The 12,588-nt window shown below is 35.1% G+C and overlaps 1 protein-coding gene across 1 annotated transcript in view; it reads left to right on the plus strand.

Annotated features, from left to right (window-relative positions):
* The window catches only part of ADGRV1 (adhesion G protein-coupled receptor V1), a 451,408-nt gene that overhangs the window by 10,908 nt on the left and 427,912 nt on the right, over positions 1 to 12,588 (plus strand). Inside the window, exons 4-5 of the mRNA XM_070413740.1 lie at positions 9,894 to 10,078; positions 12,384 to 12,533. Of these exons, the coding sequence (XP_070269841.1) occupies positions 9,894 to 10,078; positions 12,384 to 12,533 (335 nt within the window). The remainder of the gene's footprint in view (positions 1 to 9,893; positions 10,079 to 12,383; positions 12,534 to 12,588) is intronic.

The raw sequence follows: 12,588 nt of genomic DNA on the forward strand, positions 1-12,588 counted from the left end.
TTCAAACTTTGACATAGAATTTAAAAATGTTTTGATAGATGTTATTAACATTTTTATCAGTACAAAACCAGCCTGAACTGAGTTTACTCTGGAGTTAGTGGCACTTCAGAGGGTGCTAAACAGTGTTCAGTGGATTCTGTGAAGAATATTTTAGCATTTGGAAATTTTGATCTGCTTGGTAGAGATACTTTTGTAATCTTACTAAGCATTATAGAGATTTATAAAAAATGGATTTTAGGTTTTTCGTGATACTTTAAATTTATAAATGACTCTGTAATTGGACAGCAAGAAAAGCTCAACTCAGTGATTTTCCTTAGAGATGCAGTGTATTGACAAAACATTGTATAGCATGCTGATATTACATTAAATCTATTTCTTACAAGTTCAATGTGTGTGAGATAGATGGAGAAATAAATTAATGTTGTAAGGTCATTGGCTTCAAGCTTCCTGGGATGGAAATGTTTGTAATCTAGGTTTAGGTTTTACAGATTTCAAAGTTGTGAAGGTTTGTAGTAGCTGGGGGAAATGTAGAGGGTGTTCAGACATAATGTTCAATTTATGAGTTATAAGTACTATAATAAACCAATCTGGATGGAGAAATTGATATTTAAGAAGAAATGGATGAATTAGAAAATGGATAATTTGTAAATAAATGCAAGGTGAAAATAGCTAGGTAAAGTCAGTTTCTTACTCCATTTTACAGATGAGAAAGTAGACTCACAAAGTTGAATGACTGCCTGCCTAGTATGTGGCAGAGTGCTCTAAGGGCACAGCTGCGGGTCCTGCTACATTTATTTTCTGCATGAAGATTGGCACTAACCAACCAGTCCATCTGTCTGAGTTCTCGCGAACAGTTTAGACCAGGGGTGGGCAACCTTTTTGTGAGTGCGTGCCAAAACCAGCAAAATCTCTGACTCAAAATTCTTCTGCATGCCAACCCTAATTTTTTGAGAACATGTTACGCCTTCTTGATATCTCTTAAGGTGTACGCATGTGAAGAACCTTGAAGAAATAATAAAATTCATTCGAGCGACAAAAACACAGTATATGGTGATGAAAAATACATTTATTTTTTAATGTATACATGGACACTGATAGTCCGACAGAAAACTTTATGACTCCGTTTGATATTATCAGTGGGACTTTGGCTGCTGCACCACTGATGACAGAGATTTTACATCAGGTTTATATTTTGTGACCTTCAGAGATATGCACGAGCTACTACTTTCATCCGTCAGGCTACTCCTATTAGGATACTTAACAAAATTCATCACTGAGAACAAAGATTCACAAGCGTATGTGGATGAAACCAAAACGCTGGTCGGATCTAGGAAGGCAGGGAGAGTTAAGGCAGAGGCATAGAAATTGCTGTTCCCCTCTCTCGTCAATCCATGTCTATGGTCTTTAAGATAACTTGTTATGTAAAATTATTTATTTATCTAAGATGCACCTACACTGAATTTAACTGAAAAATAAAAAAGTCGATATTAAGAAAAAAATTGTAAATGGAAGATTATAAGAGAGGGTTTCGTGTGCCAGCAAAAGTTACTGTCGTGCCATCTTTGGCACGCATGCCAGGGGTTGCCCACCCCTGGTTTAGACCCTTAATGGCTAGGAAATGGCTTGCAAATGATATGGCTAGATATGTTGCAATTGCTTTAAGTAACTGGTTAAGGAAATAGAATAAAAACCAGCTATCAGTTGGAGGATGGTCCTCACACGGAAGAGTCTTAGATGCCCAATCCTGTTTTCTTTGGTCTCTTGACCATGTGAACCTTGAAGGTCTAGCGCCTAGAATCTGGCACTTCATGGCATACTGTGCCTCACAGCTGCCCTAATGCTATAGCTGTTCTTTTTTCCACCTTTAACTCGAGGCCCAGACAAGAGAATTGACATCTACAAAGTCACACAGTTGGGAAGATGGCAGTGACTACAGTAGAGCCCAAGACTGACTCTGAGGCCAATACTTGCCTCCTATTAGAGATAACTGGGGGCTTAATACTCAGGGACACTGGCAGTGTCCAGGTAGAGGCTTCATAGCATCTGTGGCAGGGTATCCAGGTAGGCACTGCCAGGAATGCTTTGCCACTGTCTTATAAAATCAAATTCCTGGGACACTGCAAGGAGGCAGCCCACAAGGTGTGTGTGCGTGCGTGCACAATTGTGTCTGATTTTTCCTGCTTTGAATAATATAAGAAATATTTTGCTTTCCCTTTGACCCTACACTGAGGAGACATTGGCAGGGTACAGGAGAGCAAACTGTCTAAATAACAGCTGTTGCTAACTCCAACCAATTGATAAGCTTATGTAAAAGTGTGGACTCAGATTTGCCAGTTTTGGTAATTTTTAAAAATAATCTTGAAATTCATTTTTTAAAATGCAGAATCTTTAAATATTAAATCTTTAAATACCCAAATTCTTTTAGTATTATTTTAGAAACACAATTTGGACTAAAGAACAGCATGTGTCTGTAGGCCTGTTCTGGGTTGAAGGCTCTGGATTTATTACATGAAGCTCTCTCCCTTAACTGCCATGAGTACAAATAATTCATTTAGAAAATGCAGGTGCCTACGTTCTGCAGCAAGAATAGATGATATCTAATAAGTATTATAGAATAGAAAGAAACAGAAAGTATAAAGAGAACAGAAATTTTTTTTTTAAAAAAACAGTATTTTCCAAGAGATAAAAGGTGGTATTTGGTTAATGGAAAAATAACAGGATACCATTAAATTCTTAGAAAATGAAAACATAATAGTGTGAATAAAAATATTAGTAGGAGAATTGAAATTTAATGATGAATTCTCAGAAAGTAGGGCAAAAATCAAAGAATTAGAAATGAGAGAGAATTAAAGATATGAAAATGAGGGGCTCAGTCCCAGAATACCAATATTAAGTAATAGGAGTTTTAGGATGAAAGAACATTAAAATCGGAAGGGGCAAAATCATTGTGAAATAATATAAGGAAATTTTCCAGGTCTGAAGGATAAGTGTCAGATTGCAGGAGATTGCTCAGCCAAAGGGACAAAAATAAACCCATTCCAAGAAAAATCCTGTGAAATTTCATAACACCTGTGGACAAAGAGAAGAATCTTCCAGAGCAGAGAACAACACAAATAAGCAATTACATGCATCACTTTCGAATCAGAAGCATTTTGGATTTTCTAACTGTAACAATGGAACAACACTTTCAAAAATAATGGGAAAACGTATTTTCACCTGAAATTCTATGCCCAATGAAAGTATTAGTTAACTGGAAGATTAATATTACAATAATTTCTAACATACAAGACCTACAATGATGATGGTGTGTAGTTGAGACAGTAACTGTGTTTCCATCATGAATGTCTACACTGAAGTCTATCTATCATCTATCTATCTGTCTAGTTATCTATCATCTATCTACTTATTAACCACCATCTTGAAAAGTAATGTTGATTCCTATAGTCTGTTATGCAGAAGAAAACAAAATCTATCACAGGCATTTTCTCCTATGGACATATATGCATAGATTATCTTTTGAGACAGATGATGTTGATAACTGTAATTGACTAAGTAGGAGTGGTGTGAGGGAAACTTACTTTTCATTGTTTACCTTTTTTTTCTCTTTAACACAGTTCCATGTGTGTCTATGTGTTTTAAAGATGAATAAAATAATATGTATTCCTTAAAAATTTTTAAATAAAATAAAAATAAAGGTAATAAACATTTCATATAGTTTAAAAAACTGTCAGAGACTACCCCCTTTATCATTTAAAAATATTTAGCATTTTCTCTCCTTGTAACATTCAATGTTTTTTGAAAGTTGCAAATTAAAATTTTGTTCTGTATGGAGGAAGGAAAGATCAATTTTTTTGTAGTACTGGCCAAGTACAATAACACAGATTAAGAATTCTTAGAGGCTGAATAATTGATGATATGGATGATAAAACTTCTCTTGTTCCACAGGAGTAATTCTATAGTTTTAGAATACCCTTTAGTAAATGTAATAGAATTCAAGTAATTCTAAACTTGAAAACCTTGCTCTATTAGGATCATATTTTCAGTATTAATTACCTGGTGGTCTTACTGTGGGAAGAAGCTTGCCACAGCATTGACAAGGCAACAGCTGAAGCTAAAAAGTCAATTCTGCACTAATAATCTTTGTTTTTTCATTTTGTTCTGCCACTCACAGATGTTGTCAATTGTTTATTCTGAAACGTCAAAAGACAGAGTTAACTTTCAAACTGACCAAAGTTTTTGTGTGAAAATTGATACTGCAAAATCAGCAAAGTTAATTGAATCTTTATGTTTTGTGGGTGGTTTTTTTTTTTTACATTGTCATCTATTGGGTCCCCATTCTTATTTCACTTTATTCTATTCCTTATTTCTAAAGACTTATTGAAACTTAAATAGAAGGCTATTCCCATTTACTCAGAATATATTATACTTGCTACCCTTCCTAAAGTACCCATGCGTAAGAGGCAAGATGGGAAGAAGGCAGTATCCTAGATAAATAAGACTTAGAATTCTATAGTTATTAGGATATATTGTGTAGGTGAGTGTTGTTTCATAAATGACATTTAATATGTTTATATGCTAAGTAATCCAAGTAGGGAATACAGTTAGCAAATACCAGTAAGTTTTCAATAAGGAAGAAAGAGCTAGCATCCTGGAAAAAAAGCAAGAGAGAAGAATTAATGCCAGACAAATTTAAAGAAGCATGACATTAGGGTTCCTTGTGACAATCAGGACATTCACTCATTAACACTGAGCTAAGGCAGCACACTCCTGTTCTGCTTTGTTCTATTGTGAAGATATCTTTTGTTTGCCTACATGTCCTAAACTTCCTTACTAGTCATTGTCAGTTTCGAGGTGGAGGGGAAAATATTAGATGGTAATAGTTGCATGAGAATAGGAAAGATAGTTAGCTAGTGTGGTATCCTTTCACAAATATTTAGAAGAGAGTAAGACTGTTGAATGTCAGAATGGAGGAGGAGGAATCTTCCACTTGGTATATCCTAACATGAGTTCACTATGTCACAGATTGGAGATTAGTGGATAAATATTGATGTTGCAAATGCAACCCAAACTGACTATAGCAAAAAATGTAATTTATTTTCTCAGTAACTGAAAGGCCAGTGTAAGGCTGGATTCAGGAACTTGAACTTGATTATTTTTTTAAAATGTATTTTATTGATTCTTTACCGAGAGGAAGGGAGAGAGATAGAGAGTTAGAAACATCGATGAGAGAGAAACATCGATCAGCTGCTTCCTGCACATCTCCTACTGGGGATGTGCCCGCAACCCAGGTACATGCCCTTGACTGGAATCGAACCCGGGACCTTTCAGTCCGCAGGCCGACACTCTATCCACTGAGCCAAACCGGTTTCGGCAAAAACTTGATTATTAAGACTTGACTTCTCTCCACCTCTTAGCTCTCTATGGCTGCATTGGCTTTATTTCCAGATTTTGGAGGAAACTGGCCGTAATCACCACTATCCTGAACCCAGTGGTACAGGGATTCTGCATTCTTATGTTTAAGCAAAAGTCTCAGAATTATGTCTTGTTGACTTTGATTGGTCCATCCCTGTGGATATGTTGGAGCCAAGGACCATGTCTTATGGGCCTTTGTGTCCTTGAAGATTAGCACAGGGTGTTGCACAATGTAGAGTAGGTGTCAAGTATACAAATATTATGCTAAAATGTAAGCTGCTCTTCTGAAAGCAAGCAATTTGTATTGTAGGAGCTATTCTAATATATTCCTAATTTTAATTTTTTCCCCCCAGAATGGTAACTTGTTGGGTAGGCTGAACATGTTTACTAGAATCTAAGAACCTAAAACTTTGTGCCTACATGCTATCAGGACTCTGTCAGAATTTCATGGTATAGTTCAGGAAGTAAGAAGTAAGAAAGTAACCAAGATCTCATATTGCTTGAACACCATAAGAGATCTATTATCAGGAACACTTTTTATTTCCTTTGAATCATACTGAGCAGGAGGGGGAGGTGTGAGGAGAACATGGATGCTAGTTGGAATGAGAGGGCTCGAGTATTGGAATATCATGCATTACAGAGCAGAAGAATGACACATTACTGCTAAAATTATTCTTTCACAGTTGTGACAGAATATGAAATAAGCATATTATAATTTTTAAATATAGTTTGAAATTTATTTTATAGAGGTTTAAAATAGGTGGTCTGATGGGTCATGCAAAACTTTTATTAAATCTAATGAGAAAAAGTGACCTCAAACAGATATAAGATTTAAGTGTTATGTCAGTTACTAATACCTAGTCTTCGGAATTTAATAGAGTTCCAAATACTAGATTTTTAGTATGATAGAGGAAAATGTACCTAGTTATTTCAAAAGAGAAACTGTTTGGCATTTATATAATTATGCCTGTTTTCCAGTGGGAACTTCACCTTCAAAGCTTTTTCTTCATCTTTTAGTTTCCATTGAGTGCCAACTTTGCCTCAACAACGTTTCTTAAAGTTGAAAGCATGAAAGCAGAGGAGATTCAATTATCAGTGATGTCACTGAAGTTGAGGCTTTTCCAATCACGCTTGTCTGTTCATTTTGTATAGTCCCAGAACTCACTAATGTACACCAATTTAAAATGAATTTACTGACTTAACCACAAGATCTCAGAGCTCTAATTGCTTGGGAAACTGCAAGAATACACCATTTGAACTCATTGGTCCTCACATTAACAGATGCTGTTAAATATTTAAAGTAGTCAAGAGAACTAGCTTCCGTTAAATAATTGTAACATTTATCAGAATAATAAGGTGCAAACTTTTAGGAGACTCATAATTATGCAGTTTTATGGTAGTTTTGATTATTGTGCATGAGTTTAAAATATTTCAATTCTTTGAAATGGATAGCATAAGTAATCTATATTATTCAGGGGATATGTATAATTTGTATGAATAAAATGTAACAGGCAATATAGTGTGGTCATTGGGTAGAGTCGAAAGGTGGACTCCTGGATTCAAATCCTGCCTAGCCGCTTACTTAACTAAATAAGACTGTGTGTGTTCATCTGTTTTTCTTAGTTTCTTCATCTATAAACAGGATTAATTTTAGTACTTTCTTCACAGAGTTTAAATGTGTTATTGTGTATAAAGTACCTAGGACAATACTATATAAGCATTTGCTGTTCTGATTACTATCTGTAGGTCATTCTAATTTTTCTATAGGATATATGGAATCTTAAAATGCAATATAGTAATATGTAGAAAAATATATGAGGAAGTCTACAGGAAGTTCAAGCATATTGCATTGAAAAATTCAGTAGTTAACTTAAAGCTACACTCTTCCTCACACTCTGGGACAGTGTATTTCAATGTGTATCCCAAGGATCAGTTGTATTAGAATCAACCAGATTGCCTGTTAAGTGGAGATTCCCAGGCCCCACCCTAAATTCACTGGATCTGAATTTCTGGGTGTGAGAATAAGAATGTTGACAAAGGTCTAAATTGATTCTTATGCAGGACAAATTTTGAGAATTTATATTCCTAGTTATTCATGATTTCCCCTTTTCACTTTCACTGTTTCTCACTTAGAACTTTTTCAGGTGTCTTCTTATTTCTCTCAGCTCAAGGTTCTATCACTTCTCATGTTCAAGGAATTGAGATTTTTCTTTCAAAAATCACAATGGACCAAAGTTGATCCTTCTAGTTCATTTATTTTCCACTGTTTGTCATAAGTGAGGTGTGAAACCATTCTGACCCTAGAATTCCTCAAAAAATCTTCTTCCGTTGTCTTTAGAACTGCTCCCAATTGCCTGTCTCACCCAAGTTTTGCCTTTTCCCTTCTCTCATATTTTTCATTTCCTTTCTTTCTGTAAACCCTCCTGGCTTAGAAGTCAAGGAGGAGTTTGCAGCTGGTAAGGGAGACCTATTTTATTTCTTCCCAGTCCCTTAGCCCATGGCAGGCTTTCTTAGAGAGAAGGCACAGTGTACTAGTAAAAAGTGCTCTAGTCCTCCAGAACCTCTGGCCTATGTCTCTTTTTTGGACTCCATCTGAACCCTGCATCCCTGTCTATGGATTTTGCTGCCATAAACATGTGAGACATTAAGCAATCTCAGACTGCAATGTTTGAATATACTTGACTGAGAAAATTTCATTTAAACCTTAACTTATGTCAAAAACTTACTTATTTCGTGGTTCCTAAATATAAAGCCATGTGTTGCCATGTGGAAATAACCACATACATGAAAATTTAATTATTTCTTGACTAAGGAAAAGATTAATAGGAAGTTGCATATGAGCATAACCAATGGACACAGACAGTAGGGGGGTGAGGGCATGTCCTGGGGGTGGAAGCGGCTGGGGAGAGGTCAATAGGGGAAAAAGGAGACTCATGTAATACTTTAAACAATAAAGAATTTAAATTTTAAAAAAGATTAATAGGAAGCATTTTTGGCTTACAGAGTTCGTCATACAACTCCCCTTTAAAATGCATGAACTTGTTATGTTCGTGTGACTAATCACATAATCCATTGGAATCTTAATGACCCGTGAGATAAATTGTTCACATTTTAGAGGTACATCTACATTACAAAACAGCGGTGCTTTTCAAGAGGCCACTGCTCTGTTGTGCTTTTGAAAGCACTTGAGCCACACAGTGCTGAAAGTAGGAATAATATTGATGACTCACAGACATGCACATTGCAGTAAGAAGAAAACAATAGAATTTATGGAAATGCACACTTTGCCAAATTTGCTTGTTCTTAAAGCAACATGGAAGTTGTATTAGTATTTTAGTTGGTAAAATGGGAGAAATTTGAGTTTTTTGAAAGGATTAGCATTTACTTGCAATAACAAAACTTTTAGAAAGCAGTCTCAAATAAGACAAATTTAAGGAAAACGTAGATACAACAAAGAAATCAATTTATTTGTAGAGTTTTAGTTTAAACTGCTTTGAATACCTGTTTCAAGAGTTCTCTTATATTTGTTTGATCAAATAAATAGATCAGTAAGTTCCATTAGGATTATTGATCTATTCAGTAATTTTTTAGTTTTTGCTTGTATTTTAGTTTTATTTGGGGGGAAGATGGGCTTTAATTAAGCTTTCATGTTGCTACTTATGTTTTTCTTAGAATAAATTGGAGGGTCATTTTTGTTGTTGTTAATCTCCCCCTGAGGATATTTTCCAATTAATTTTTAGAGAGAGTGCAGGGGAGGTGAAGAGACAGAGAGAGAAACAAGGATGTGAGAGAGACAGACACATCAATTGGTTGCCTCCCACATGAGCTCTGACCAGGGCCAGGATGGAGCCTGTAACTGAGATATGTGTCCTTGACTGGGAATCAAACCTGGGATTCTTCAGTCTGCAGGCCAGTGCTCTTATCAACTGAGCCAAACCGGCTAGAGCTGGAGGGTCATTTTAAAAAAAATATATATTTTATTGATTTTTTACAGAGAGGAAGGGAGAGGGATAGAGAGTTAGAAACATTGATGAGAGAGAAACATCTATCAGCCGCCTCCTGCACATTCCCTACTGGGTATGTGCCCGCAACCAAGGTACATGCCCTTGACCGGAATCGAACCTGGGACCCTTGAGTCTGAAGACTGACGCTCTATCCACTGAGCCAAACCAGTTAGGGCTGGAAGGTCATTTTTTTAATAAACTAAATTTGATAAGTAAGTTTAAGGTTAGTTATAATTATCTTGATATATAAGATAAAGAATAAGACATAGTTATGAATAGTAAAAGGAACCACAGAAGAGTTTGTGATTTTTAATTTATTTCTGTGATCACATATTTGAATTGGATGGCTTAATATTTGCTGTATTTATGTTGTGGTTGCTTACTATGTAACTCTTCACTCTGTTTATATTTGTAGACAACACAGTCAAATGAAAATGTATTAGTCACGTTTTGTGAACAAATTTTTTTCTCCCATAGGGATGCCCTCTACATCTTTATTCGTCAGTCTTCTTTCAGCTTTATTCATCCCTTTTGTGTTTGGAGAAACAGAAATAAGGTTTGCTGGACAAACAGAATTTGTAGTTAATGAAACAAGTACAACAGTTATTCGTCTTGTCATCGAAAGGATAGGAGAGCCAGCAAATGTCACAGCAATTGTATCGGTAAGAAATGATTGTAGTTCTATTCTTACTGAAATATATATTAAATTTCTCAGTTTCCATGGCAAGAATTTTTTTTAACTGTTTGAGATTCTGAGTAGTTTGATCATGATAAGTGATTTGCATATACACTGTTCCATTTATACAGGTTTATAGAGTGCTCCAAGGTGGCGTGTGTGTTTGTTAATAATAATATTTTAAAGATACAGACTGAAAAAAAATACATAGACTGATTATTTTAAAATGTTCATGTTTATTTTAAAACAAATAAAACAAAAATATCAATAAGTATTTCTAAGTAAAAGAATATTTTATTTTGGGTAAGTTGGATTCTAGTTGTCTCTGCTTAGAAATATTATCTATTATCAGGTGGCTTTAGTAAATATATGAAATATTTAAAAGTAGAAAAAAGCAATGAAAAAATCCTTAGTTATGTCACAGCTCTCTCTTTCTATTAGGAGAAATTAGGTAGATCAGCTTACATTGAAATTAGGTAGAATTTGTTAAACCCTTACACACAGTTTGATTATTGGATGAATTGAGTGTGCATGCTGTGTTTATGTTTAACCAAAAAGTACTGCCATATGACCTCTAAGGATATTACTATATTCGAGGCTCAAAATGCTTGAGATTTTTGTTTTCCAAAAGAAGTTTTTAAGCAGTAGGTTATATGATCACATTCTGAAATAATGTGAAGAGAGACAAAGAGGAAAACTACATATGCAGCAAACCTAATATTATACTTTTGTGCATTACTTCTAGTTTTTAATTTATTACATATATGTATATAGTTATTGAGTTTATTTTTTTGAGTATATACTATACTTGATAATCTTGTACATATAATTTTGCTTGTATTTTAATACATTTTTCAGGTTGGTCTATTCTCAGCTTTTCTTGATAGTGGTGTCATCATTTCCCAATCATTCCTCAACTATTTTTCATTGAGGTTGTTGTCAATTTGTGTTGTTAGAAATGTTGCTTTAATGAAACTATTTACATACATATTGATTTTTTAAAATATATTTTTTATTGATTTCAGAGAGGAAGGGAGAGGGAGAAAGAGAGAAACATCAATGATGAGAGAGAATCATCGATCAGCTGCCTCCTGCACACCCTCCTTTGGGGATCAAGCCCGCTGCAACCCAGGCATGTGCCCTGACTAGGATCGAACCCATGACCTCCTGGTTCATGGGTTGACGCTCAACCACTGAGCCACACGGGCTGGGCAGATTTTTGCATATTTTGGATTGTTAAATAATTTTTTTGGTTGGATTACTGTGTTTTCCCCCTTTGTTTCAGTGACTCTTGATATTTATTATTTTCTAAATGACTGTGCCACTTTTTATATTAAATTATGAGAACAACTTTTCCCCGGCCCTTGGGAACTTACTTGGATCAAGTGTTTAAAACGTAATTTATTATAAACAAAAATTAGAGCTAGACTAAAATTTGCCTATACATGTCCTTTACTTTTTATTTCTGTTAAATCATAGTTTATTTTCTAGTAGCTAAGTTATTCATTTTGAGTTATTAGTAAAAGAAATCTCATTTAGATTTGCACAAGAAGCTGCTGCTTTATAATTTCATAATTATTGTTCCCTTGAGAATCTTATTAGCAATGCTGATATAGAATGAGGTCTTAAAAAGTTGAGGAAAAGTTTATAATGAGTAGTATGTTTGGAATGCTACAAGAATTGGGTCTTTATTGGAGCTGTGGGAGAACATAAATAAAATTTCATTTTGAAAGTTTTGGAAAGCGCAGTTTCTTTGAAACTTATAGGGAAAAGAATTAATTTTTCTAATATATTTTGCCAGGCTACTTTCAACCTTTAGTTGGGAGAGTTTTAGCTGCAGTTTGTCTTGTCAGGTTTGCTGTAATTCACTTCAGATCAATCAAGAGGCAAAGAAAAAACATTCACATCATACTTTCCTTTATAGTTATTACTTTTCTATGTAGTGATTTCTTTACGTTCCAGAGCATAAGCAAATGTTTTTGTGCAGCATCATTTCTTTTTATAATGTCTTTTGAAGATGATTATTGGTTGTTAAATATTTGCCTTTGTACATCTTATCTGTAAATGTAGTGTCATTTCACTGGGGCGGTGGGGGCTTGCCTGGGGTGGGAATGGCCAACCAGGGAAAAAGGAGACATATGTAAAACTTTAGACAATAAAAACAAAACAAAACAAAAACGTAGTGTCACCTGATGATTCATGCTTTCCCTGTTGATTGCTCCAGTTGGTGTCAGGTTTCCTTGTCCTAACACTGCGCTGTGTAAGAACTGTCTGTGTTTCCCATTTGCTAGCTGTATGGAGAAGACACCGGGGACTTTTTTGACACATACGCTGCAGCTTTTATACCTGCTGGAGAAACAAATAGGACAGTGTACATAGCAGTCTGTGATGATGACATACCAGAGCCTGATGAGACTTTTATTTTCCACTTAACATTACAGGTAAGTCCTCCCCACCCAGAACTTAAGCTCATAAAAATCTTGTAATGCTTACAAG

Source organism: Myotis yumanensis, unplaced genomic scaffold, assembly GCF_028538775.1.
Source record: "Myotis yumanensis isolate MYYU_CA2020_CCGP unplaced genomic scaffold, mMyoYum1.0.hap1 SCAF_4, whole genome shotgun sequence".
NCBI lineage: Eukaryota > Metazoa > Chordata > Mammalia > Chiroptera > Vespertilionidae > Myotis > Myotis yumanensis.